The sequence below is a fragment of the Cyanistes caeruleus genome, chromosome 28, assembly GCF_971803275.1.
Source record: "Cyanistes caeruleus chromosome 28, bCyaCae1.hap1.1, whole genome shotgun sequence".
NCBI lineage: Eukaryota > Metazoa > Chordata > Aves > Passeriformes > Paridae > Cyanistes > Cyanistes caeruleus.
The window spans coordinates 426,054-451,964 of NC_141728.1; the positions used below are offsets into that span (position 1 = coordinate 426,054).

General features: G+C 54.1%; 2 protein-coding genes across 3 annotated transcripts in view; both read right to left on the minus strand.

Moving 5' to 3' along the window:
- Positions 1-286: 286 nt before the first annotated feature.
- LOC111943665 (kallikrein-14-like) lies at positions 287-18,261 on the minus strand. 2 transcript variants are annotated; one of them, XM_086864935.1, is made up of 6 exons: positions 18,127-18,241; positions 12,306-12,371; positions 7,220-7,382; positions 5,504-5,757; positions 2,913-3,049; positions 287-1,192 (listed from the first exon to the last, which is right to left on the minus strand). In XM_086864935.1, the coding sequence occupies exons 2-6, from the start codon at positions 12,364-12,366 to the stop codon at positions 1,040-1,042; spliced, it is 768 nt and encodes a 255-aa protein (XP_086721061.1). In that variant the 5' UTR covers positions 12,367-12,371; positions 18,127-18,241; the 3' UTR covers positions 287-1,039. The 2 variants fall into 2 exon arrangements, with proteins under 2 accessions (XP_086721061.1, XP_086721060.1); XM_086864934.1 differs by lacking the exons at positions 287-1,192; positions 2,913-3,049 and adding an exon at positions 3,949-4,100 and having other exon boundaries at positions 18,127-18,261.
- A 5,295-nt stretch (positions 18,262-23,556) lies between these two features.
- LOC111944770 (uncharacterized) overlaps positions 23,557-25,911 on the minus strand; it is a 56,552-nt gene continuing 54,197 nt past the window's right edge. The window contains exon 30 of the mRNA XM_086864857.1: positions 23,557-25,376. Within this exon, the coding sequence (XP_086720983.1) occupies positions 25,101-25,376 (276 nt within the window). The 3' untranslated portion in view covers positions 23,557-25,100. The remainder of the gene's footprint in view (positions 25,377-25,911) is intronic.

A 25,911-nucleotide genomic window follows, 5' to 3' on the forward strand; every position in this document is an offset into this window, starting at 1 on the left:
TGGGGAATTTTGGGGAATTTTGGGAATTTTGGGGATTTTTGGGGAATTTTGGGGAATTTTGGGAATTTCAGGAAATTTTGGGGGGAATTTTGGGAATTTTTGGGGGGAATTTTTGGTGAATTTTGGGGCGAATTTTGTGGAATTTTGGGGCCTCCCCAAAACCTTTAATTTTTTTTTTTATATCACGATATAAAATTTATATTAAAAAAAAAAAAACAACACCAAAACCCCCCCGTTTTTAACCCTTTCCACCCCAAAAAAAAAACCCCAAAAAAACCACGGAACGTTCCAGAAAAAAAACCCTTTAATGCCCCCGACACCAAGCCGGGACCTCCTCAGGTCTTCTCCTGGAGCTGGTGGGACCTCAGACGTTCTCCTGGAGATGGTGGAACCTCCTCAGATGTTCTGGAGATGGTGGAACCTCCTCAGACGTTCTCCTGGAGATGGTGGAACCTCCTCAGACGTTCTCCACCTTCTCCTGGAGATGGTGGAACCTCCTCAGACGTTCTCCACCTTCTCCTGGAGATGGTTGGAACCTCCTCAGATGTTCTGGAGATGGTTGGAACCTCCTCAGACGTTCTCCACCTTCTCCTGGAGATGGTGGAACCTCCTCAGATGTTCTGGAGATGGTGGAACCTCCTCAGACGTTCTCCTGGAGATGGTGGAACCTCCTCAGACGTTCTCCTGGAGATGGTTGGAACCTCCTCAGACGTTCTCCACCTTCTCCTGGAGATGGTTGGAACCTCCTCAGATGTTCTCCACCTTCTCCTGGAGATGGTTGGAACCTCCTCAGACGTTCTCCACCTTCTCCTGGAGATGGTGGAACCTCCTCAGACGTTCTCCACCTTCTCCTGGAGATGGTTGGAACCTCCTCAGACGTTCTCCACCTTCTCCTGGAGATGGTGGAACCTCCTCAGACGTTCTCCACCTTCTCCTGGAGGCGGCCGGGACCTCCTCAGATGTTCTCCACCTTCTCCTGGAGGCGGCTGGGACCTCCTCAGATGTTCTCCACCTTCTCCTGGAGGCGGCCGGGACCTCCTCAGGTGTCCTCCATGGTCTCCTGGATCCAGCGGGCGTAGCGACACACCTTGGTGTAGACGCCGGGACGCCGGGGTTGTCCACAACGCTCCATCCCCCAGGAGACAATGCCCTGGAGGTTCCCGTCGCACACCAGGGGGCCGCCGGAATCGCCCTGGAGATGGTGGAGATGTGGGGTTGGTCAAACCCTTGGTGGATCTCCAGGGGGTTTGGGTCAACCAAGACCTCCATGGGTTGGCCAAACTCATGGTGGATCTCCATGGGGTTGGTGGAACCCTTGATGGATCTCCATGAGGTTGCTCAAACCCTTGGCGGATCTCCAAGGGGTCTGGGTCAACCAAGACCTCCATGGGTTGGCCAAACTCATGGTGGATCTCCATGAGTTGGTCAAACCCTTGGTGGATCTCCAGGGGTTTGGTGACCTCCATAGGTTGGGTCAACCAAGCCCTCGTTGGGTTGGTGAAACCCTTGGTGGATCTCCATGAGGTTGGTCAAACCCTTGGTGGATCTCCAGGGGGTTTGGGTCAACCAAGACCTCCATGGGTTGGTCAAACCCTTGGTGGATCTCCATGGGTTGGTGTCAACCAAACCCTTGGTGGATCTAGAGCTGTTGAGGGACCTCCATGGGTTGGGTCAACCAAGCCCTCGTTGGGTTGGTGAAACCCTTGGTGGATCTCACTGGGTTGGTCAAACCCTTGGTGGATCTCCATGGGGTTGGTGAAACTCACAGTGGACTTCCATGGGTTGGTGCCAACCAAACCCTTGGTGGATCTCCATGGGTTGGCCAAACCCTTGGTGGATCTCCATGGGTTGGTGAAACCCTTGATGGATCTCCATGGGGTTGGTGAAACTCATGGTGGGGTGGTCAAACTCATGGTGGATCTCCAGGGGGTCTGGGTCAACCAAGACCTCCATGGGTTGGCCAAACCCTTGGTGGATCTCCATGGGTTGGTGTCAACCAAACCCTTGGTGGATCTCCATGGATTGGTGAAACCCTTGGTGGATCTCCATGGGGTTGAGTGACCTCATTGGGTTGGTGAAACTCGTGGTGGATCTCCAGGGGTTTGGGTCAACCAAGACCTCATTGGGTTGGCCAAACTCATGGTGGATCTCCATGGGGTTGGTGGAACCCTTGATGGATCTCCATGAGGTTGCTCAAACCCTTGGTGGATCTCCAGGGGGTTTGGGTCAACCAAGACCTCCATGGGTTGGCCAAACTCATGGTGGATCTCCATGGGGTTGAGTAACCTCCATGGGTTGGTGAAACTCGTGGTGGATCTCCAGGGGGTTTGGGTCAACCAAGACCTCATTGGGTTGGTCAAACTCATGGTGGATCTCCATGGGTTGGTGAAACCCTTGGTGGATCTCCATGGGTTGGTCAAACCCTTGGTGGATCTCCATGGGGTTGGTGAAACTCATGGTGGATCTCCATGAGTTGGTCAAACCCTTGGTGGATCTCCATGGGTTGGTGCCAACCAAACCCTTGGTGGATCTCCATGGGTTGGTGAAACCCTTGATGGATCTCCATGGGGTTGGTGAAACTCATGGTGGGGTGGTCAAACTCATGGTGGATCTCCATGGGGTTGGGTCAACCAAACTCTTGGCGGGATGAGTGTCCCCAGGTGTCCCCAGGTGTCCCCAGGTGTATCTCCAGGTGTCTCCAGGTGTCCCCAGGTGTCCCCAGGTGTCCCCAGCTGTCCCCAGCTGTCCCCAGGTGTATCTCCAGGTGTCCCCAGGTGTCCCCAGGTGTATCTCCAGGTGTCCCCAGGTGTCCCCAGGTGTATCTCCAGGTGTCCCCAGGTGTCCCCAGCTGTCCCCAGGTGTCCCCAGGTGTCCCCAGGTGTCCCCAGGTGTCCCCAGGTGTCCCCAGGTACCTGACACGAGTCCATGCCCCCTCGCACGTTCCCGGCGCAGATCATGTTGTCCGTGATGGAGCCGGGGTAGAAACGGCGACACTCGGCCGGCGAGAAGAGCGTGACATTGACGCACTGCAGGACCTCGGGGTACGTCACTGCGGACACAGAGTGACCACTGAGTGACCACAGTGACCACCAGAGTGACCAGAGTGACCACTGGGACCACCACAGGGACCACTGAGAACATTGGGACCATCACAGTGACCACAGTGACATTGACGCACTGCAGGACCTCGGGGTACGTCACTGCGGACACAGAGTGACCACTGAGTGACCAGAGTGACCACTGGGACCACAGTGACCACCACAGTGACCACCACAGTGACCACAGTGACCACAGTGACATTGACGCACTGCAGGACCTCGGGGTACGTCACTGCGGACACAGAGTGACCACTGAGTGACCACCAGAGTGACCACTGGGACCACCACAGTGACCACAGTGACCACAGTGACCAGAGTGACCACCACAGTGACCACAGTGACCACTGGGACCACAGTGACCACCACAGTGACCACCACAGTGACCACAGTGACATTGACGCACTGCAGGACCTCGGGGTACGTCACTGCGGACACAGAGTGACCACTGAGTGACCACAGTGACCACCAGAGTGACCAGAGTGACCAGAGTGACCAGAGTGACCACTGGGATCACCACAGTGACCACCAGAGTGACCACAGTGACCACTGGAACCACCACAGGGACCACTGAGAACATTGGGACCATCACAGTGACCACCACAGTGACCACAGTGACCACAGTGACGTTGACGCACTGCAGGACCTCGGGGTACGTCACTGCGGACACAGAGTGACCACTGAGTGACCACCAGAGTGACCAGAGTGACCACTGGGACCACCACAGTGACCACTGAGAACATTGGGACCACCACAGTGACCACCAGAGTGACCACCACAGTGACCACAGTGACCACAGTGACCACCACAGTGACCACAGTGACATTGACGCACTGCAGGACCTCGGGGTACGTCACTGTGGACACAGAGTGACCAGAGTGACCAGAGTGACCACCAGAGTGACCAGAGTGACCACTGGGACCACCACAGGGACCACTGAGAACATTAGGACCATCACAGTGACCAGAGTGACATTGACGCACTGCAGGACCTCGGGGTACGTCACTGCGGACACAGAGTGACCAGAGTGACCACTGGGACCACCACAGTGACCAGAGTGACCAGAGTGACCACCACAGTGACCACAGTGTCCACCACAGTGACCAGAGTGACCACAGGGACCACTGAGAACATTGGGACCACCAGAGTGACCACCACAGTGACCACCAGAGTGACCACAGTGACCACTGGAACCACCACAGTGACCACTGAGAACGTTGGGACCACCACAGTGACCACTGAATGACCACTGGAGTGACCAGCAGGACACCCAGGTAACCACCAGAGGTCCAAAGTGACCATGAGAGGTGGCCCAGGTGACCACCAGAAGACCCAACTGACCACAAGATGACCCAACTGACCATGAGATGACCCAACTGACCATGAGACGACCACCAGATGACCACCAGAAGACCCAGCTGACCCCCAGAAGACCCAACTGACCAGGAAACGACCCCCAGGAGACCCAACTGACCAGGAAATGACCACCAGATGACCACCAGAAGACCCAACTGACCACAAGATGACCCAACTGACCACAAGATGACCCAACTGACCACCTGAAGACCCAACTGACCAGGAGATGACCCAACTGACCATGAAACCACCACCAGATGACCACCAGAAGACCCAACTGACCACCAGAAGACCCAAGTGACCACAAAATGACCACCAGGAGACCCAACTGACCATGAAACCACCAACCACCACCAGAAGACCCAACTGACCACGAAATGACCCCCAGGAGACCCAACTGACCATGAAACCACCACCAGATGACCACCAGAAGACCCAACTGACCACCAGAAGACCCAACTGACCCCCAAAAGACCCAAGTGACCATGAAACGACCACCAGAAGACCCAACTGACCATGAAACCACCACCAGATGACCACCAGAAGACCCAGCTGACCACCAGAAGACCCAACTGACCACAAAATGACCACCAGATGACCACCAGAAGACCCAATTGACCACCAGAAGACCCAACTGACCATGAAACCACCACCAGAAGACCCAACTGACCATGAAACCACCACCAGAAGACCCAACTGACCATGAAACCACCACCAGATGACCACCAGAAGACCCAACTGACCCCCAGAAGACCCAACTGACCATGAAACGACCACGAGATGACCTCGAGATGACCCAACTGACCACCAGAAGACCCAACTGACCATGAAACCACCACCAGATGACCACCAGAAGACCCAACTGACCACGAAACAACCACCAGAAGACCCAACTGACCACGAAACGACCACCAGATGACCACCAGAAGACCCAATTGACCACCAGAAGACCCAACTGACCATGAAACCACCACCAGAAGACCCAACTGACCATGAAACCACCACCAGATGACCACCAGATGACCTGACCGCCCCACCACCCCCTCCGCTACCTTCAGGGGAGGTGGTGGCCCCCCATCCCGACGTCAGGCAGGAGGTGCCGGCCCGGGGCAGGCAGGAGGCCACCGGGATGGGCCGGACGCGGTCCGAGATGGTGGCCGGGGTCAGGAGCTTGAGGAGCATGATGTCGTTGTCCTTGGTGGTGGGGTCGTAGCCCGGGTGGGCCACCATGCGGGCCACCATGCGCCGCTCGTCGCCGGCCTCGCGCCCGTACAGGAGGTGCTTGCCCAGGGCCACCGTGGTGACGCTGAGGAGGGGAGGGGACAGGTGAGGGACACCTGGGGGAGCTGAGGAACATCTGAGGAACACCTGAGGAACATCTGAGGAACATCTGAGGGACCTGAGGGACATCTGAGGAACATCTGAGGAACATCTGAGGAACATCTGAGGGACCTGAGGAACACCTGAGGGACCTGAGGAACATCTGAGGAACATCTGAGGAACATCTGAGGAACATCTGAGGAACACCTGAGGGACCTGAGGGACACCTGAGGAACATCTGAGGAACATCTGAGGAACATCTGAGGAACATCTGAGGAACATCTGAGGAACATCTGAGGGACCTGAGGGACACCTGAGGGACCTGAGGGACACCTGAGGGACCTGAGGGACCTGAGGAACATCTGAGGAACATCTGAGGGACCTGAGGGACAACTGAGGGACACCTGAGGGACCTGAAGGACCTGAGGAACACCTGAGGGACCTGAGGAACATCTGAGGGACCTGAAGGACCTGAGGAACACCTGGGGGACACCTGGGGGACACCTGAGGAACATCTGAGGGACCTGAGGAACATCTAAGGGACATCTGAGGGAATGTGGGGGACACCTGAGGGAACAGAGGGAGGGGTGGGACAGGGGTGGGGCCTGTGTGTCCCCAGGTGTGTCCCCCAGGTGTCCCCAGGTGTATCTCCAGGTGTCCCCAGGTGTCCCCAGGTGTATCTCCAGGTGTGTCCAGGTGTGTCTCCAGGTGTCCCCAGATGTTCCCCAGGTGTCCTCAGGTGTTCCCCAGATGTCTCCAGGTGTCCCCAGGTGTGTCCAGGTGTCCCCAGGTGTTCCCATGTCCCCCCAGGTGTATCTCCAGGTGTATCCAGGTGTCCCCAGGTATCTCCAGGTGTCCCCATGTCCCCCCAGGTGTCCCAGGTGTCCTTACCCAGGTGTCCTTACCCAGGTGTCCCCATGTCCCCCCAGGTGTCCCCCCAGGTGTCCCCAGATGTCCCCAGGTGTCCCAGGTGTCCTTACCCAGGTGTCCTTACCCAGGTGTCCCCATGTCCCCCCAGGTGTCCCCAGATGTCCCCAGGTGTCCCCAGGTGTCTCCAGATGTCCCCAGGTGTCCCCAGGTGTCCCCATGTCCCCCCAGGTGTCACAGGTGTCCTTACCCAGGTGTCCCCAGATGTCCCCAGGTGTCCCCCCAGGTATCTCCAGGTGTCCCAGGTGTCCCCAGGTGTCCCCAGATGTCCCCAGGTGTCCCCCCAGGTATCTCCAGGTGTCCTTATCCAGGTGTCTCCAGGTGTCCCCATGTCCCCCCATGTCCCCGCAGGTATCTCCAGGTGTCCCCAGGTGTCCTTATCCAGGTGTCTCCAGGGGTCCCCAGGTGTCCCCAGATGTCCCCAGGTGTCCCCCCAGGTATCTCCAAGTGTCCTTACCAAGGTGTCCCCAGGTGTCCCCATGTCCCCCCAGGTGTCCCCAGGTATCTCCAGGTGTCCTCACCCAGGTGTGGTGCAGTGCGCCGCCGTCACCACCCAGCGCGGTGCCACCAGGACCCCCCCGCAGTAGAGTTTGTACATGTCCAGCACGGCCACCTGCCAGGGCTGGGAGTGCGGCACGCAGGCGTGGCCACCCACCACGCGAGTGTCACCTGACACCTGGCCACCTGTGGAGACACAGAGAACATGGAACATCTCCTGGAACCTCAGAACGTCTCCTGGAACATCTCCAGGAACATCTCCTGGAACCTGGAACATCTCCAGAACCTCAGAACATCTCCTGGAACATCTCCAGGAACTTCATCTGGAACCTGGAACCTCTCCAGGAACCTGGAACATCTCCTGAACCTCAACTGAAACCTGGAACATCTCCTGGACCTCTCCTGGACCTCAGAACATCTCCTGGAACAGCTCCAGGAACATCTCCAGGAACCTGGAACATCTCCTGGACCTCTCCTGTCCCTGCCCTGTCTCTCAGCTGTCACCTGCCAGGGCTGGGAGTGCGGCACGCAGGCGTGGCCACCCACCACGCGAGTGTCACCTGACACCTGGCCACCTGTGGAGACACAGAGAACATGGAACATCTCCTGATCCTGGAACATCTCCTGGAACATCTCCAGGAACCTCAGAACATCTCCTGGAACATCTCCAGGAACCTCAGAACATCTCCTGGAACATCTCCTGAACCTCAGAACGTCTCCAGGAACATCTCCAGGAACCTCAGCTGGAACCTGGAACATCTCCAGGAACATCTCCTGGACCTCAGAACATCTCCTGGAACAGCTCCAGGAACCTCAACTGGAACCTGGAACATCTCCTGGAACCTGGAACATCTCCAGGAACCTGGAACTTCTCCTGGAACATCTCCAGGAACCTGGAACCTCTCCTGGAACATCTCCAGGAACCTCAGAACATCTCCTGGAACATCTCCTGAACCTCAACTGAAACCTGGAACCTCTCCTGGAACATCTCCTGGAACCTGGAACATCTCCAGGAACATCTCCAGGAACCTGGAACCTCTCCTGGAACATCTCCTGGAACCTGGATCATCTCCTGGAACATCTCCAGGAACCTGGAACATCTCCTGGAACCTCTCCTGGAACATCTCCTGGAACCTGGAACATCTCCTGGAACATCTCCAGGAACCTGGAACATCTCCTGGAACCTCTCCTGGAACCTGGATCATCTCCTGGAACATCTCCAGGAACCTGGAACATCTCCTGGAACCTCTCCTGGAACATCTCCTGGAACCTGGAACATCTCCTGGGACCTCATCTGGAACCTGGAACATCTCCAGGAACCTCTCCAGGAACCTGGAACCTCTCCTGGACCTCTCCTGTCCCTGCCCTGTCCCTCAGCTGTCACCTGCCAGGGCTGGGAGTGCGGCACGCAGGCGTGGCCACCCACCACGCGAGTGTCACCTGACACCTGGCCACCTGTGGAGACACAGAGAACATGGAACATCTCCTGAACCTGGAACAGCTCCAGGAACATCTCCTGATCCTGGAACATCTCCAGAACCTCAGAACATCTCCTGGAACATCTCCTGAACCTCAACTGAAACCTGGAACATCTCCAGGAACATCTCCTGAACCTGGAACATCTCCAGGAACATCTCCTGAACCTGGAACATCTCCAGAACCTCAGAACATCTCCAGGAACATCTCCTGGAACCTGGATCATCTCCTGGGACCTGGAACATCTCCTGGAACATCTCCTGAACCTCATCTGGAACCTGGAACATCTCCTGGAACCTCATCTGGAACCTGGAACATCTCCAGGAACATCTCCTGAACCTCAGAACGTCTCCCGGAACATCTCCAGGAACCTCATGTGGAACCTGGAACATCTCCAGGAACATCTCCTGGACCTCAGAACGTCTCCAGGAACCTCTCCTGAACCTCATCTGGAACCTGGAACATCTCCTGGAACCTGGAACATCTCCTGGAACCTGGAACATCTCCAGGAACATCTCCAGGAACATCTCCTGGAACCTGGAACATCTCCAGGAACATCTCCAGGAACATCTCCTGGAACCTGGAACATCTCCAGGAACATCTCCAGGAACCTCTCCTGGAACATCTCCTGGACCTCTCCTGTCCCTGCCCTGTCCCTCAGCTGTCACCTGCCAGGGCTGGGAGTGCGGCACGCAGGCGTGGCCACCCACCACGCGAGTGTCACCTGACACCTGGCCACCTGTGGAGACACAGAGAACCTCAGCTGGGACCTGGAGCATCTCCAGGAACATCTCCTGAACCTGGAACATCTGGAACATCTCCAGGAACCTGGAACATCTCCTGGAACATCTCCTGGAACCTCATCTGGAACCTGGAACATCTCCAGGAACATCTCCTGAACATGGAACATCTCCTGGAACATCTCCTGAACCTCAGAACGTCTCCTGGAACATCTCCAGGAACCTCATGTGGAACCTGGAACATCTCCAGGAACATCTCCTGGAACATCTCCTGGAACATCTCCTGGAACCTGGAACATCTCCAGGAACATCTCCAGGAACCTCTCCAGGAACCTGGAACCTCTCCTGGACCTCTCCTGTCCCTGCCCTGTCCCTCAGCTGTCACCTGCCAGGGCTGGGAGTGCGGCACGCAGGCGTGGCCACCCACCACGCGAGTGTCACCTGACACCTGGCCACCTGTGGAGACACAGAGAACCTCAGCTGGGACCTCAAACATCTCCAGGAACATCTCCTGGAACCTGGAACAGCTCCTGGAACATCTCCTGAAACCTCAACTGGAACCTGGAACCTCACCTGAACCTCACTTGGGACCTGGAACCTCACCTAAATCTCACCTGAACATCTCCAGAACCTCAGAACATCTCCTGGAACATCTCCTGAAACCTCAACTGGAACCTGGAACCTCATCTGGAACCTGGAACATCTCCTGAACCTGGAGCATCTCCAGGAACATCTCCTGGAACCTGGAACATCTCCAGGAACCTCAGAACATCTCCTGGAACATCTCCTGAAACCTCAACTGGAACCTGGAACCTCATCTGGAACCTGGAACATCTCCTGGAACATCTCCTGAACCTCACCTGGGACCTGGAACCTCACCTAAATCTCACCTGAACATCTCCTGAACCTCACCTGGACCTGGAACATCTCCAGGAACAGCTCCTGGAACCTGGAACCTCTCCTGGACCTCACCTGGGACGTGAAACATCTACAGGAACCTCACCTGAACCTCACCTGGGACCTGGAACCTCACCTAAATCTCACCTGGACCTCACCTGGACCTCAGCTGGAACCTGGAACATCTCCTGGAACCTCACCTGGACCTCACCTGAACCTCTCCAGGAACCTGGAACATCTCCTGAACCTCACCTGGACCTGGAACATCTCCAGGAACAGCTCCTGGAAACTGGAACAGCTCCAGGAACATCTCCTGAACCTCAGAACATCTCCTGAACCTCACCTGGGACCTGAAACATCTTCAGGAACCTCACCTGAACCTCACCTGAACCTCACCTGGACCTGGAACATCTCCAGGAACCTCTCCAGGAACCTGGAACAGCTCCAGGAACATCTCCTGAACCTCAGAACATCTCCTGAACCTCACCTGGGACCTGAAACATCTTCAGGAACCTCACCTGGACCTCACCTGAACCTCAGCTGGAACCTGGAACATCTCCTGAACTTCAAAACATCTCCAGGAACATCTCCTGAACCTGGAACATCTCCTGAACCTCACCTGGGACCTGGAACCTCACCTAAATCTCACCTGGACCTCACCTGGACCTCACCTGGGACCTGAAACATCTCCTGGAACCTCTCCAGGAACCTGGAACAGCTCCAGGAACATCTCCTGGAACCTGGAACATCTCCAGGAACATCTCCTGAACCTCAGAACATCTCCTGAACCTCACCTGGGACCTGAAACATCTCCTGGAACCTCACCTGAACCTCACTTGGGACCTGGAACCTCACCTAAATCTCACCTGGACCTCACCTGGACCTCAGCTGGAACCTGGAACATCTCCTGAACCTCAAAACATCTCCAGGAACCTCAGCTGGAACCTGGAACATCTCCAGGAACATCTCCTGGAACCTGGAACCTCTCCTGGGACCTCAGCTGGGACCTGAAACATCTCCTGGAACCTCACCTGGACCTGGAACATCTCCAGGAACAGCTCCTGGAACCTGGAACAGCTCCAGGAACATCTCCTGAACCTCAGAACATCTCCTGAACCTCACCTGGGACCTGAAACATCTTCAGGAACCTCACCTGAACCTCACCTGAACCTCAGCTGGAACCTGGAACATCTCCTGAACTTCAAAACATCTCCTGGAACCTCTCCAGGAACCTGGAACATCTCCTGAACCTCACCTGGACCTGGAACCTCACCTAAATCTCACCTGAACATCTCCTGAACCTCACCTGGGACCTGGAACATCTCCTGGAACCTCACCTGGACCTCACCTGAACCTCACCTGGGACTTGAAACATCTCCAGGAACCTCTCCAGGAACCTGGAACATCTCCTGAACCTCACCTGGGACCTGGAACCTCACCTAAATCTCACCTGGACCTCACCTGAACCTCAGCTGGAACCCGGAACATCTCCAGGAACAGCTCCAGGAACCTGGAACCTCTCCTGGACCTCACCTGGGACCTGGAACCTCTCCTGAACCTCACCTGGGACCTGGAACCTCACCTGGGACCTGGAACATCTCCAGGAACAGCTCCAGGAACCTGGAACCTCTCCTGGGACCTCACCTGGACCTGGAAGCTCTCCTGGAACCCAGAACCAGCTCTGGAACCGAGTCTAGAACCGAGTCTAGAACCGAGTCTAGAACCGATCTAGAACCTTCTAGAACCGAGTCTAGAACCGAGTCTAGAACCGATCTAGAACCGATCTAGAACCGAGTCTAGAACCGAGTCTAGAACCGCTCTAGAACCGCTCTAGAACCGAGTCTAGAACCGATCTAGAACCGAGTCTAGAACCAGACCTAGAGCCAGTTCTGGAACCTTCCCCTGTCCCCACCTGTCCCCGTCCCCTCATGTCCCCACCTTCCCCTGTCCCCACCTGTCCCCGTCCCCTCGTGTCCCCACCTGTCCCTGTCCCCACCTGTTGTCACCATCAGCAGGACGAGGGTCCCCAGCAGCTGCTCCCGGGGGCGCGGCCGCATCGCCTCTGGGGGGGGAACAAAATCCGGGCTCAATTCCGGGGGATTTGGGGGAATTCGGGAATTTTGGGGGAATTTTGGGATTTTTTGGGGATTTTTCGGGAATTTTTTGGGATTTTTTTGGGATTTTTTGGGAATTTTTTGGGATTTTTTGGGATTTTTTTGGGAATTTTTTTGGGATTTTTGGGGGAATTTTTTGGGATTTTTTTTGGATTTTTTTTGATTTTTTTGGGGATTTTTTGGGAATTTTTTGGGATTTTTTGGGATTTTTTGGGGATTTTTTTGGGATTTTTTTGGGAATTTTTTGGGATTTTTTTGGGATTTTTTGGGATTTTTTGGGGATTTTTTGGGGATTTTTTGGGATTTTTTGGGATTTTTTTTGGATTTTTTTTTGGATTTTTTGGGATTTTTTGGGGATTTTTTTTGGATTTTTTGGGATTTTTTGGGGATTTTTTGGGGAATTTTTTGGGGATTTTTTTGGAATTTTTTGGGATTTTTTGGGATTTTTTGGGGATTTTTTGGGGATTTTTTTGGGATTTTTTTTGGAATTTTTGGGGATTTTTTTGGGATTTTTTTGGGATTTTTTGGGGATTTTTGGGGGATTTTTTGGGATTTTTTGGGATTTTTTTTGGATTTTTTTTTGGATTTTTTGGGATTTTTTGGGGATTTTTTTTGGATTTTTTGGGATTTTTTGGGGATTTTTTGGGGAATTTTTTGGAATTTTTTGGAATTTTTTTGGATTTTTTTTTTGGATTTTTTTTGGATTTTTTTGGATTTTTTGGGATTTTTTTTTGATTTTTTTTTTATTTTTTTTGGATTTTTTGGGGGATTTTTTGGGATTTTTTTTGGATTTTTGGGATTTATTGGGGGATTTTTTTTGATTTTTTGGGGGATTTTTTTGGGACTTTTTGGGATTTTTTTTTATTTTTTGTGGAATTTTTTGGGGAATTTTTTGGGATTTTTTGGGAACTTTTTGGGATTTTTTTGAAATTTTTAGGGATTTTTTTGGGGATTTTTTTGGAATTTTTTTGGGATTTTTTTTTTAATTTTTTGGGAATTTTTTGGGATTTTTTTGGGATTTTTTTGGATTTTTTTGGGATTTTGGGGGGATTTTTTTTGGAATTTTTGGGATTTTTTGGGGGATTTTTTGGGATTTTTCGGGGGATTTTGGGGGAACTTTTTTGGGATTTTTTGGGATTTTTTTGGGATTTTTTTGGGATTTTGGGGGATTTTTTTGGGACTTTTTTGGGGGGTTTTTTTGGGGAATTTTGGGATTTTTTGGGGATTTTTTTTTTATTTTTTTTTTATTTTTTGGGGATTTTTTGGGGGATTTTTGGGGGATTTTTTTGGGGATTTTTTGGGGGAATTTTGGGATTTTTGGAGGGGAATTTTTTAGGAATTTTGGGGTCAGTTCTGGAAATTTTGGGCGAATTTTGGGGTCAATTCCAGGAATTTTTGGGTCATTTTTGGGTCATTTTTGGGTCATTTTTGGGTCATTTCTGGGTCATTTCTGGGAATTTTCGCTTCCCCTCCCCCCTCCCCCATCCCCCCCCCGCCCTTCCCCCCCCCCGATGACGTCATCAGGCCCAACCCGCCCCGGCAGTTCGGGCTCATTAACGAGGGCGTTAATTGGCCTTAATTAGCGGCCCCAATTAGCGGGCCCCGCCCCGCCCCTCCCCCACCCCGGGCTCGGTGACCTCCGGGGACCCCGCGGGGGGGGGGAAGGGAAAGGGGGCGGGGCCTGGGAAAAGGGGGCGGGGCCTGGGAAAAGGGGGCGGGGCCCAGTTTGGGGTTGGGGTTCCCAGTTTGGGATTTGGGTTCCCAGTTTGGGTTCCCAGTTTGGGGTTCCCAGTTTGGGGTTGGGTTCCCAGTTTGGGATTGGGGTCCCAGTTTGGGGTCCCAGTTTGGGGTTGGGTTCCCAGTTTGGGTTCCCAGTTTGGGGTCCCAGTTTGGGGTTGGGGTTCCCAGTTTGGGGTTGGGGTTCCCAGTTTGGGTTCCCAGTTTGGGGTTGGGGTTCCCAGTTTGGGTTCCCAGTTTGGGGTTCGGGTCCCAGTTTGGGATTGGGTTCCCAGTTTGGGGTTCCCAGTTTGGGGTTCCCAGTTTGGGTTCCCAGTTTGGGTTCCCAGTTTGGGATTCGGGTCCCAGTTTGGGGTCCCAGTTTGGGGTCAAAGTTCCCAGTTTGGGTTCCCAGTTTGGGGTTGGGGTCCCAGTTTGGGGTCCCAGTTTGGGGCTAAAGTTCCCAGTTTGGGGTTCCCAGTTTGGGGTTGGGGTCCCAGTTTGGGGCCAAAGTTCCCAGTTTGGGTTCCCAGTTTGGGGTTCCCAGTTTGGGGTTCCCAGTTTGGGGTCCCAGTTTGGGTTCCCAGTTTGGGTTCCCAGTTTGGGGTTCCCAGTTTGGGGTCCCAGTTTGGGGTCCCAGTTTGGGGTCCCAGTTTGGGGTTCCCAGTTTGGGTTCCCAGTTTGGGTTCCCAGTTTGGGGTTGGGGTTCCCAGTTTGGGTTCCCAGTTTGGGGTTCCCAGTTTGGGGTTGGGGTCCCAGTTTGGGGTCCCAGTTTGGGTTCCCAGTTTGGGGTTCCCAGTTTGGGCTCAGGCCCCGCCCACCCGAAGTTGGCCCCGCCCCTTTCCCGTGGGAACCGGAACTGGGATGAACTGGGATGAACTGGGCCCAACTGGGATGAACTGGGATGAACTGGGAGAGGGCAACCCTGGGAACTGGGCCAAACTGGGCCAAACTGGGACCAACTGGGACCAACTGGGACCAAACTGGGCCAAACTGGGACAGGGGCCAAACTGGGACAGGGTCAAACTGGAAACTGGTGTCAAACTGGGACTGGGTTAAACTGGGACAAACTGGGATAAACTGGGACAGATTTATACTGGGAACTGGGGCCAAACTGGGACTGGGACAAACTGGGACAAACTGGTACTGGGTTAAACTGGGACAAACTGGGAGAAACTGGGAGAGATTTATACTGGGAACTGGGCCAAACTGGGACGGGATCAAACTGGGCCAAACTGGGCCAAACTGGGACGGGAAGAACCCAGGAACTGGGGCCAAACTGGGACAGGGTCAAACTGGGACTGGGGCCAAACTGGGATAGGGTTAAACTGGGACAAACTGGGATAAACTGGGACGAACTGGGACAGGATCAGACTGGGAACTGAGCCAAACTGGGACTGGGGCCAAACTGGGACTGGGTTAAACTGGGGCAAACTGGGAGAAACTGGGAGAGATTTATACTGGGAACTGGGCCAAACTGGGACGGGATCAAACTGGGCCAAACTGGGATGGGATCAAACTGGGCCAAACTGGGATGGGATCAAACTGGGCCAAACTGGGATGGGATCAAACTGGGCCAAACTGGGATGGGATCAAACTGGGCCAAACTGGGATGGGATCAAACTGTGACAGGGTTAAACTGGGACAGGGGCCAAACTGGGAACTGGGGCCAAACTGGGATAGGGTTAAACTGGGACAAACTGGGAGAGGAAGAACCCAGGAACTGGGGCCAAACTGGGACTGGGACAAACTGGGCCAAACTGGGGCCAAACTGGGACAAACTGGGACAAACTGGGACAGGATCAGACTGGGACTGGGGCCAAACTGGGACAGGGTCAAACTGGGACAAACTGGGACACGAAGAACCCAGGAACTGGGACCAAACTGGGACTGGGTCAAACTGGGACAAACTGGGACAAACTGGGGCAGGTTCATACTGGGACAAACTGGGAGAAACTGGGAGAGATTTATACTGGGAACTGGGCCAAACTGGGACTGGGTCAAACTGGGACAAACTGGGACAGGGTTAAACTGGGACAAACTGGGGCAAACTGGGACAGGATCAAACTGGGAACTGAGCCAAACTGGGACAGGAAGAACCCAGGAACTGGGGCCAAACTGGGACAGGATCAGACTGGGACAAACTGGGACTGGGTTAAACTGGGACTGGGCCAAACTGGGGCCAAACTGGGACAAACTGGGAGAAACTGGGAGAGATTTATACTGGGAACTGGGCCGAACTGGGACGGGATCAAACTGGGACAGGGTTAAACTGGGACAGGGGCCAAACTGGGAACTGGGGCCAAACTGGGACAGGGTTAAACTGGGACAAACTGGGACTGGGTTAAACTGGGGCAAACTGGGAGAAACTGGGAGAGATTTATACTGGGAACTGGGCCAAACTGGGACGGGATCAAACTGGGACTGGGGCCAAACTGGGACACGAAGAACCCAGGAACTGGGGCCAAACTGGGACTGGGCCAAACTGGGACTGGGGCAAACTGGGACAAACTGGGACAGGGTCAAACTGGAACAGGGTTAAACTGGGACTGGGGCAAACTGGACCAAACTGGGACTGGGTTAAACTGGGGCAAACTGGGAGAAACTGGGAGAGATTTATACTGGGAACTGGGACAAACTGGGACGGGATCAAACTGGGACAGGGCTAAACTGGGACAGGGGCCAAACTGGGAACTGGGGCCAAACTGGGATAGGGTTAAACTGGGGCAAACTGGGAGAAACTGGGACGAACTGGGACAGGATCAGACTGGGAACTGAGCCAAACTGGGACTGGGGCCAAACTGGGACTGGGTTAAACTGGGACAAACTGGGACCAAACTGGGACGGGATCAAACTGGGCCAAACTGGGACTGGGGCCAAACTGGGACAAACTGGGACTGGGTTAAACTGGGACAAACTGGGGCCAAACTGGGACAAACTGGGACAGGGTCAAACTGGGACAGGGTCAAACTGGGACTGGGACAAACTGGGCCAAACTGGGCCAGGGTCAAACTGGGACTGGGGCCAAACTGGGACAGGATCAAATTGGGAACTGAGCCAAACTGGGACACGAAGAACCCAGGAACTGGGGCAAACTGGGACAGGGTCAGACTGGGACAAACTGGGACTGGGTTAAACTGGGACTGGGCCAAACTGGGATGGGATCAAACTGGGACTGGGGCAAACTGGGACAAACTGGGAGAAACTGGGACAGCAAGAACCCAGGAACTGGGGCCAAACTGGGGCCAAACTGGGACAGGGTCAAACTGGGACAAACTGGGTCAAACTGGGACAAACTGGGTCAAACTGGGACAAACTGGGACCAAACTGGGACCAAACTGGGACCAAACTGGGACAAACTGGGACAGGGTCAAACTGGGTCAAACTGGGTCAAACTGGGACAAACCGGAACCAAACTGGGACCAAACCGGGACAAACTGGGACAAACTGGGACCAAACTGGGACTGGGTTAAACTGGGACAAACTGGGACAAACTGGGACCAAACTGGGACAAACTGGGACCAAACCAGAACCAAACTGGGTCAAACTGGGCCCAAACTGGGACAAACTGGGACCAAACTGGGACAAACTGGGATTGGGTCAAACTGGGACCAAGCTGGGACCAAACCGGAACCAAACTGGGCCAAACTGGGTCAAACTGGGACTGGGTTAAACTGGGACAAACTGGGACCAAACTGGGACAAACTGGGATTGGGTCAAACTGGGACAAACTGGGACCAAACCAGAACCAAACTGGGTCAAACTGGGACCAAACCGGAACCAAACTGGGACAAACTGGGACAAACTGGGACAAACTGGGACAAACTGGGACCAAACTGGGACTGGGTTAAACTGGGTCAAACTGGGACCAAACCAGAACCAAACTGGGTCAAACTGGGACCAAACTGGGACCAAACTGGGCCAAACTGGGGCCCCCCTCCCCCCACCCAATCCCCCCGCCCCTCCCCCCCCTCCCCCCCCCCAAACCTCTGCGCCGCCCCTCGGGGGGGCCGGGTGGGGGAGGGGCCACCCCGGCTCCTTCTCCGCTCGCCGTTGTCCCCTCGGTGTCGCCTCGGTGTCGCCTCGGTGTCCCCGCGCCGTCCCCGCGCTGTCCCCGCGCTGTCCCCGAGCAGGGGGACACGCCCCTCCCCCCACCCCTCCCCCCACCCCTCCCCCCACCCGGCCCCTCCCCCCCTCCCCCATCCCCAAATTGGTTTTAATTGGGGCGTGGGGGACGCGGCTTAAGCCGGGCGGGGCCGGGGGTGGGGGAGGGGTGGGGTGGGGGAGGGGTGGGGGAGGGGTGGGGTGGGGGAGGGGTTTTTTCTTGGAGGGGGGTGGGGGAGGGGGTTTGGGTTTGGGGGGGATTTTGGGGGGGATTTTGGGGAATTTTGGGGGGATTTGGAGGGGATTTGGAGGGGATTTGAGGAGATTTTGGGGAAATCTGGGGGGATTTGGGGGATTTTAGGGGGATTTTGGGGGGCATTTTGGGGAATTTTGGGGAATTTTGGGGAATTTGGGGGGGATTTTGGGGAAATCTGGGGGATTTTTGGGGATTTTTGGGGAATTTGGGGGGAATTGGGGAAATTTGGGGGGATTTTGGGGGGTTTTGAGGGGATTTTGGGGGGATTTTGGGAATCTGGGGGAATTTGGGGGATTTTGGGGGGAATTTTGGGGGGATTTGGAGGGGATTTGAGGAGATTTTGGGGGGGATTTGGGGAAAATTGGGGAGATTTTGGGGGATTTGGGGGGATTTGGGGGGGATTTTGGGGGATTTTGGGGAATTTGGGGGGATTGGGGGGATTTTGGGGGGATTTGGGGGGATTTTGGGGGGATTTTGGGAATCTGGGGGAATTTGGGGGAATTTGGGGGGGATTTTGGGGGGATTTGGAGGGGATTTGAGGAGATTTTGGGGGGGATTTGGGGAAAATTGGGGAGATTTTGGGGAAATTTGGGGGGATTTGGGGGAATTTTGGGGGGATTTTGGGGAAATCTGGGGGATTTTTGGGGATTTTTGGGGAATTTGGGGGGAATTGGGGAAATTTGGGGGGATTTTGGGGTGATTTGAGGGGATTTTGGGGGGAACTGAGGGGATTTTGGGGGGATTTGGGGAATTTGGGGGGATTTTGGGGGATTTGGGGGGGATTTTGGGGGATTTGGGGGGGGATTTTGGGGAAATCTGGGGGATTTTTGGGGATTTTGGGGAAATTTGGGGGGATTTGGGGGATTTTTGGGGATTTGGGGGGATTTTGGGGGGATTTGGAGGGGATTTGAGGAGATTTTGGGGGGGATTTGGGGAAAATTGGGGAGATTTTGGGGAAATTTGGGGGGATTTGGGGGGAATTTGGGGGGATTTTGGGGGGTTTTGAGGGGATTTTGGGGGGATTTTGGGAATCTGGGGGAATTTGGGGGATTTTAGGGGGATTTTGGGGGGAATTTTGGGGAATTTGGGGGGATTTTGGGGAATTTTGGGGGAATTTTGGGGAAATCTGGGGGATTTTTGGGGATTTTGGGGAAATTTGGGGGGATTTGGGGGATTTTTGGGGATTTGGGGGGATTTTGGGGGGATTTGGAGGGGATTTGAGGAGATTTTGGGGGGGATTTGGGGAAAATTGGGGAGATTTTGGGGAAATCTGGGGGGATTTGGGGGATTTTTGGGGGGATTTGGGGGAAATTTTGGGGAAACTTGGGGGATTTGGGGGGGATTTTGGGGAATTTTGGGGAAATCTGGGGGATTTTTGGGGATTTTGGGGAAATTTGGGGGGATTTGGGGGATTTTTGGGGATTTTGGGGGGATTTGAGGGGAATTTGGGGAAACGGGGGATTTTGGGGATTTTTGGGAATTTGGGGGGATTTGTGGGGAATTTGGAGGGAATTGGGGAAATTTGGGGGGATTTTGGGGGGTTTTGAGGGGATTTTGGGGGGATTTTGGGCATCTGGGGGAATTTGGGGGATTTTGGGGGGATTTTGGGGGGATTTGGAGGGGATTTGAGGAGATTTTGGGGGGGATTTGGGGAAAATTGGGGAGATTTTGGGGAAATCTGGGGGGATTTGGGGGATTTTGGGGGGATTTGGGGGGAATTTGGGGAAACTTGGGGGATTTGGGGGGGATTTTGGGGGGTTTTGAGGGGATTTTGGGGGGATTTTAGGAATCTGGGAGATTTTGGGGGGATTTGGAGGGGATTTGAGGAGATTTTGGGGGGGATTTGGGGAAAATTGGGGAGATTTTGGGGAATTTGGGGGGATTTGGGGGATTTTGGGGGGATTTGGGGGGATTTTTGGGGAAACTTGGGGGATTTGGGGGGGATTTTGGGGAATTTGGGGGGGATTTTGGGGAAATCTGGGGGATTTTTGGGAATTTGGGGGGATTTGTGGGGAATTTGGAGGGAATTGGGGAAATTTGGGGGGATTTTGGGGGGTTTTGAGGGGATTTTGGGGGGATTTTGGGAATCTGGGGGAATTTGGGGGAATTTGGGGGAGATTTTGGGGGGATTTGGGGGGAATTGGGGAAATTTGGGGGGATTTTGGGGTGATTTTGGATGGATTTTGGGGGGAACTGAGGGGATTTTGGAGGGATTTTGGGAATCTGGGGGAATTTGGGGGATTTTGGGGGGAATTTTGGGGGGAACTGAGGGGATTTTGGGGGGATTTTGGGAATCTGGGGGAATTTGGGGGGAATTTGGGGGGATTTTGGGGGGTTTTGAGGGGATTTTGGGGGGATTTGGGGAATCTGGGGGAATTTGGGGGAATTTGGGGGGGATTTTGGGGGGATTTGGAGGGGATTTGAGGAGATTTTGGGGGGGATTTGGGGAAAATTGGGGAGATTTTGGGGGATTTGGGGGGATTTGGGGGGGATTTTGGGGAAATTTGGGGGGGATTTGGGGGGATTTGGGGGGAATTTGGGGGGATTTTGGGGGGTTTTGAGGGGATTTTGGGGGAATTGGGGAAATTTGGGGGGGATTTGAGGGGATTTTGGGGGGATTTGGGGGGATTTGGGGGGAATTTTGGGGAAATTTGGGGGGGATTTGGGGGATTTTTGGGGATTTTGGGGGATTTGGGGGGAATTGGGGAGATTTTGGGGAAATTTGGGGGGATTTGGGGGGTTTTGAGGGGATTTTGGGGGGATTTTGGGGGGATTTTGGGAATCTGGGGGAATTTGGGGGATTTTGGGGGGATTTTGGGGGGATTTGGGGGGGATTTTGGGGAATTTGGGGGGATTTTGAGGGGTTTTGAGGGGATTTTAGGGGGAACTGAGGGGATTTTGGGGGGATTTTGGGAATCTGGGGGAATTTGGGGGATTTTGGGGGGATTTTGGGGGAAACTGAGGGGATTTGGGGGGGATTTTGGGGAATTTTGGGGGAATTTTGGGGAAATCTGGGGGATTTTTGGGGATTTTTGGGCATTTGGGGGGATTTGTGGGGAATTTGGAGGGAATTGGGGAAATTTGGGGGGATTTTGGGGTGATTTGAGGGGATTTTGGGGGGAACTGAGGGGATTTTGGGGGGATTTGGGGAATTTGGGGGGATTTTGAGGGGTTTTGAGGGGATTTTGGGGGGAACTGAGGGGATTTTGGGGGGATTTTAGGGAATCTGGGGGAATTTGGGGGATTTTGGGGGGATTTTGGGGGGAACTGAGGGGATTTTGGGGGGATTTGGGGAATTTGGGGGGGATTTGAGGGGAATTTGGGGGGAATTTGGGGAAACTTGGGGGATTTGGGGGGGATTTTGGGGAATTTGGGGGGGATTTTGGGGGGTTTTGAGGGGATTTTGGGAAAATTTGGGGAAAATTGGGGAGATTTTTGGGGGATTTTGGGGAAATTGGGATTTTGGGAGGGATTTGGGGGGGATTTGAGGGGATTTTGGGGAAATTGGGGGGATTTTGGGAGGGGTTTGGGGGAATTTGGGGGGATTTGAGGGAATTGGGGGACTTGGGGGGAATTTGGGGGGAATTGGCGGGGATTTGAGGGGATTTTGGGGAAATTTGGGGAGACTTGGGGGGATTTTGGGAGATTTTGGAAAATTTTGGGGGGATTTGGGGGGTCCTGAGTGTCTGAAAGAGGATTTTGGGAGGATTTTGGGGAATTTGGGGGGTTTGGGGAGGATTTTGGGTGTCCTGAGTGACTGAAAGAGGATTTTGGGAGGATTTAAGGGGAATTTGGGGGATTTTGGGGTGTCCCGAGTGTCTGAGAGGGAATTTGGGGAGGATTTTGGGGGTCCTGATTGGCTGAAAGGGGATTTTGGGAGGATTTGGAAGGATTTGAGGAAATTTGGAGGATTTGGGGGAATTTATGGGAGCATTTCCCGCCTTCCCCCCCTCACGTTTTCCCGCCATTTTCCCCTCACGATTTCCGCCATTTTCCCCTCACGATTTCCGCCATTTTCCCCTCAGGATTCCCGCCATTTTCCCCTCACGATTTCCGCCATTTTCCCCTCACGTTTTCCCGCCATTTTCCCCTCACGATTCCCGCCATTTTCCCCTCAGGATTCCCGCCATTTTACCCTCACGATTTCCGCCATTTTCCCCTCACGATTTCCGCCATTTTCCCCTCACGATTCCCGCCATTTTCCCCTCACGATTTCCGCCATTTTCCCCTCAGGATTCCCGCCATTTTCCCCTCACGATTTCCGCCATTTTCCCCTCAGGATTTCCGCCATTTTCCCCTCACGATTCCCGCCCTTTTCCCCTCACGATTTCCGCCATTTTCTCCTCACAATTCCCGCCATTTTCCCCTCAGGATTTCCGCCATTTTCCCCTCACGATTTCCGCCATTTTCCCCTCAGGATTTCCGCCATTTTCCCCTCACGATTTCCGCCATTTTCCCCTCACGATTTCCGCCATTTTCCCCTCAGGATTCCCGCCATTTTCCCCTCAGGATTCCCGCCATTTTCCCCTCACGATTTCCGCCATTTTCCCCTCACGATTTCTGCCATTTTCATCTCATGATTTCTGCCATTTTCCCCTCACAATTCCCGCCATTTTCCCCTCAGGATTCCCGCCATTTTCCCCTCAGGATTCCCGCCATTTTCCCCTCACGATTTCCGCCATTTTCCCCTCAGGATTCCCGCCATTTTCCCCTCACGATTCCCGCCATTTTCCCCTCATGATTTCTGCCATTTTCCCCTCACGATTTCCGCCATTTTCTCCTCAGGATTTCCGCCATTTTCCCCTCACGATTTCCGCCATTTTCCCCTCACGATTTCCGCCATTTTCCCCTCACGATTTCCGCCATTTTCCCCTCACGATTTCCGCCATTTTCCCCTCACGATTTCCGCCATTTTCCCCTCAGGATTCCCGCCATTTTCCCCTCAGGATTCCCGCCATTTTCCCCTCACGATTTCCGCCATTTTCCCCTCACGATTTCCGCCATTTTCCCCTCATGATTCCCGCCATTTCCCCCCCCCAAAAACCGGGACATCCCTCTCCAATCGTTGTCTTTATTGTGGGCGGAGCTGGCGCCGCCTTTAAATTAAAATACAAAACCCGAAACTCCCAAAAACACCCGGAAACGCCCCAAAAATGCTGCGGGGGGAGGGGCTGGACCCATCTCGAGAGGGGAAATTGGGGGAGGGGCCCATGGGAAGGGTTTGGGGGGGCCCCGTGGGGGGAGGGGATTTGGGGGGGGAGGGGTCGCTGGGAGAACCCCAAAGTCTCTTTTTTGGGGGGGGTCTCCAGGGTTGGAGGCATCTCCAGAGCTTCCAGGAGAGCCCCAAAATCTCGTTCCTGTGGTTTTTGGGGGTTTTCCAGGTGGTTGGAGGCATCTCAAGGACTTTTGGGAGCATCCAAACGTCTTCTTCGCGGGACTCTTGGTTGACCACCATGATTCTTGATTGACCATAACTCCTGGTTGACCACCATCATTCTTGGTTGACTACCATGATTCTCGGTTGATCTCCATGACTCTTGGTTGACCACCAGAACTCTTGGTTGACCACAGCTCCTGGTTGATCACCATGATTCTCGGTTGATCTCCATGACTCTTGGTTGACCACCACAACAGCCGGTTGACCACCATGATTCTTGGTTGACTGCCATGATTCTCGGTTGACCACCACAACACCTGGTTGACCACCAGAACTCCTGGTTGACCACCATGATTCCTGGTTGACCACCATGATTCCTGGTTGACCACCATGATTCCTGGCTGATCTCCACGACTTTTGGTTGATCTCCAAAAACTCTTGGCTGACCACCAGGACTCTCAATTGACCACCATGACTCCTGGTTGACCACCATGATTCTTGGTTGACCACCATGATTCCTGGTTGACCACCATGATTCTCGGTTGATCTCCACAACTCTTGGTTGATCTCCAGAACTCTTGGTTGACCACAACTCCTGGTTGACCACCATCATTCTTGGTTGACCGCCATGATTCTTGGTTAAACCCAATGACTCTTGGATGATCTCCAGAACTCTTGGTTGACCACCACGACTCTCGGTTGACCACCAGAACTCTTGGTTGACCACCACAACTCTTGGTTGATCTCCAGAACTCTTGGTTGACCACCACGACTCTCGGTTGACCACCACGACAGCCGGTTGACCACCATGATTCCTGGTTGACCACCACTCCTGGTTGACCACCATGATTCTTGGTCGACCCCAATGACTCTTGGTTGATCTCCAGGACTCTCGGTTGGCCACCAGAACTCTTGGCTGACCACCACAACTCTCGCTTGACCACCATGATTCTTGGTTGACCACCATGATTCTTGGTTGACCACCATGATTCTTGGTTGATCTCCAGAACTCTTGGTGGACCTCCATGACTCTCGATTGACCACCAAAACTCTTGGTTGACCACCATGATTCTTGGTTGACCACCACAACTCCTACCCAACCACCAAACCTCTCCCTTCACCACCACCACCACCACCACCACCACCTCCTCCAAACCACCACCACACCCCACCTCAAAAACATCTCCAGAACCTCCCCCAAACCCCAAAAAACCACCCCGGTTTTCAGTTGAGGAACCGCCGGCACCGCCGGGCGCCGCAGTTGCAGGGCAGCTTGGCCGCCGGTTCCTCGATGGGGAACTTGTAGTCGTAGGTGAGCTCCTCGCCGCGCAGGATGCGGCGCAGGGCGAAGATGACGATGCGTTTGTGGCCTTCCACGTGGATGACGCGCGAGTAGCAGTTGGGCTCGCACGAGTGGTTGATGAAGCGCGCGGCGCTGCCGTGCATGGTGGCGTCCACCACCTCGGCCTCGTCGATGCGGAACATGTAACAGCCGATGCCCTGAGGGGTGGGGAGGGGAGGAGAAGGTTGGGGTGTGGTCAAGAGTTGGAGGTCAAGGTTTGGAGGTCGAGGGTTGGGTGTGGCCAAGAGTTGGGTGTGGTCAAGGGTTGGGTGTGGTCAAAAGTTGGAGGTCAAGGTTTGGGTGTGGTCAAGGGTTGGAGGTCAAGGGTTGGGTGTGGTCAAGAGTTGGGTGTGGTCAAGGGTTGGGTGTGGTCAAAAGTTGGATGTCAAAGTTTGGGTGTGGTCAAGGGTTGGAGGTCAAGGGTTGGGTGTGGTCAAGGGTTGGGTGTGGTCAAGAGTTGGAGGTCAAGGTTTGGAGGTCAAGGGTTGGAGGTCAAGGGTTGGAGGTCGAGGGTTGGGGTGTGGTCAAGAGTTGGGTGTGATCAAGGGTTGGGTGTGGTCAAGGTTTGGAGATCAAGGGTTGGAGGTCAAGGGTTGGGTGTGGTCAAGAGTTGGAGGTCAAGGTTTGGGTGTGGTCAAGGTTTGGAGATCAGGGGTTGGAGGTCAAGGGTTGGAGGTGGTCAAGGTTGGGGTG

Excerpts from the sequence above, each read along its gene's own strand:
- LOC111943665 (XM_086864935.1), bottom strand. The coding sequence starts at position 12,366 with ATGCGGCCGCGCCCCCGGGAGCAGCTGCTGGGGACCCTCGTCCTGCTG. Across the intron at positions 7,383-12,305 it reads CCTGCTGATGGTGACAACAG|GTGGCCAGGTGTCAGGTGAC; the intron begins GTGGGGACAGGG and ends GTGTCTCCACAG. Across the intron at positions 5,758-7,219 it reads GCGCACTGCACCACACCTGG|CGTCACCACGGTGGCCCTGG; the intron begins GTGAGGACACCT and ends TCCCCTCCTCAG.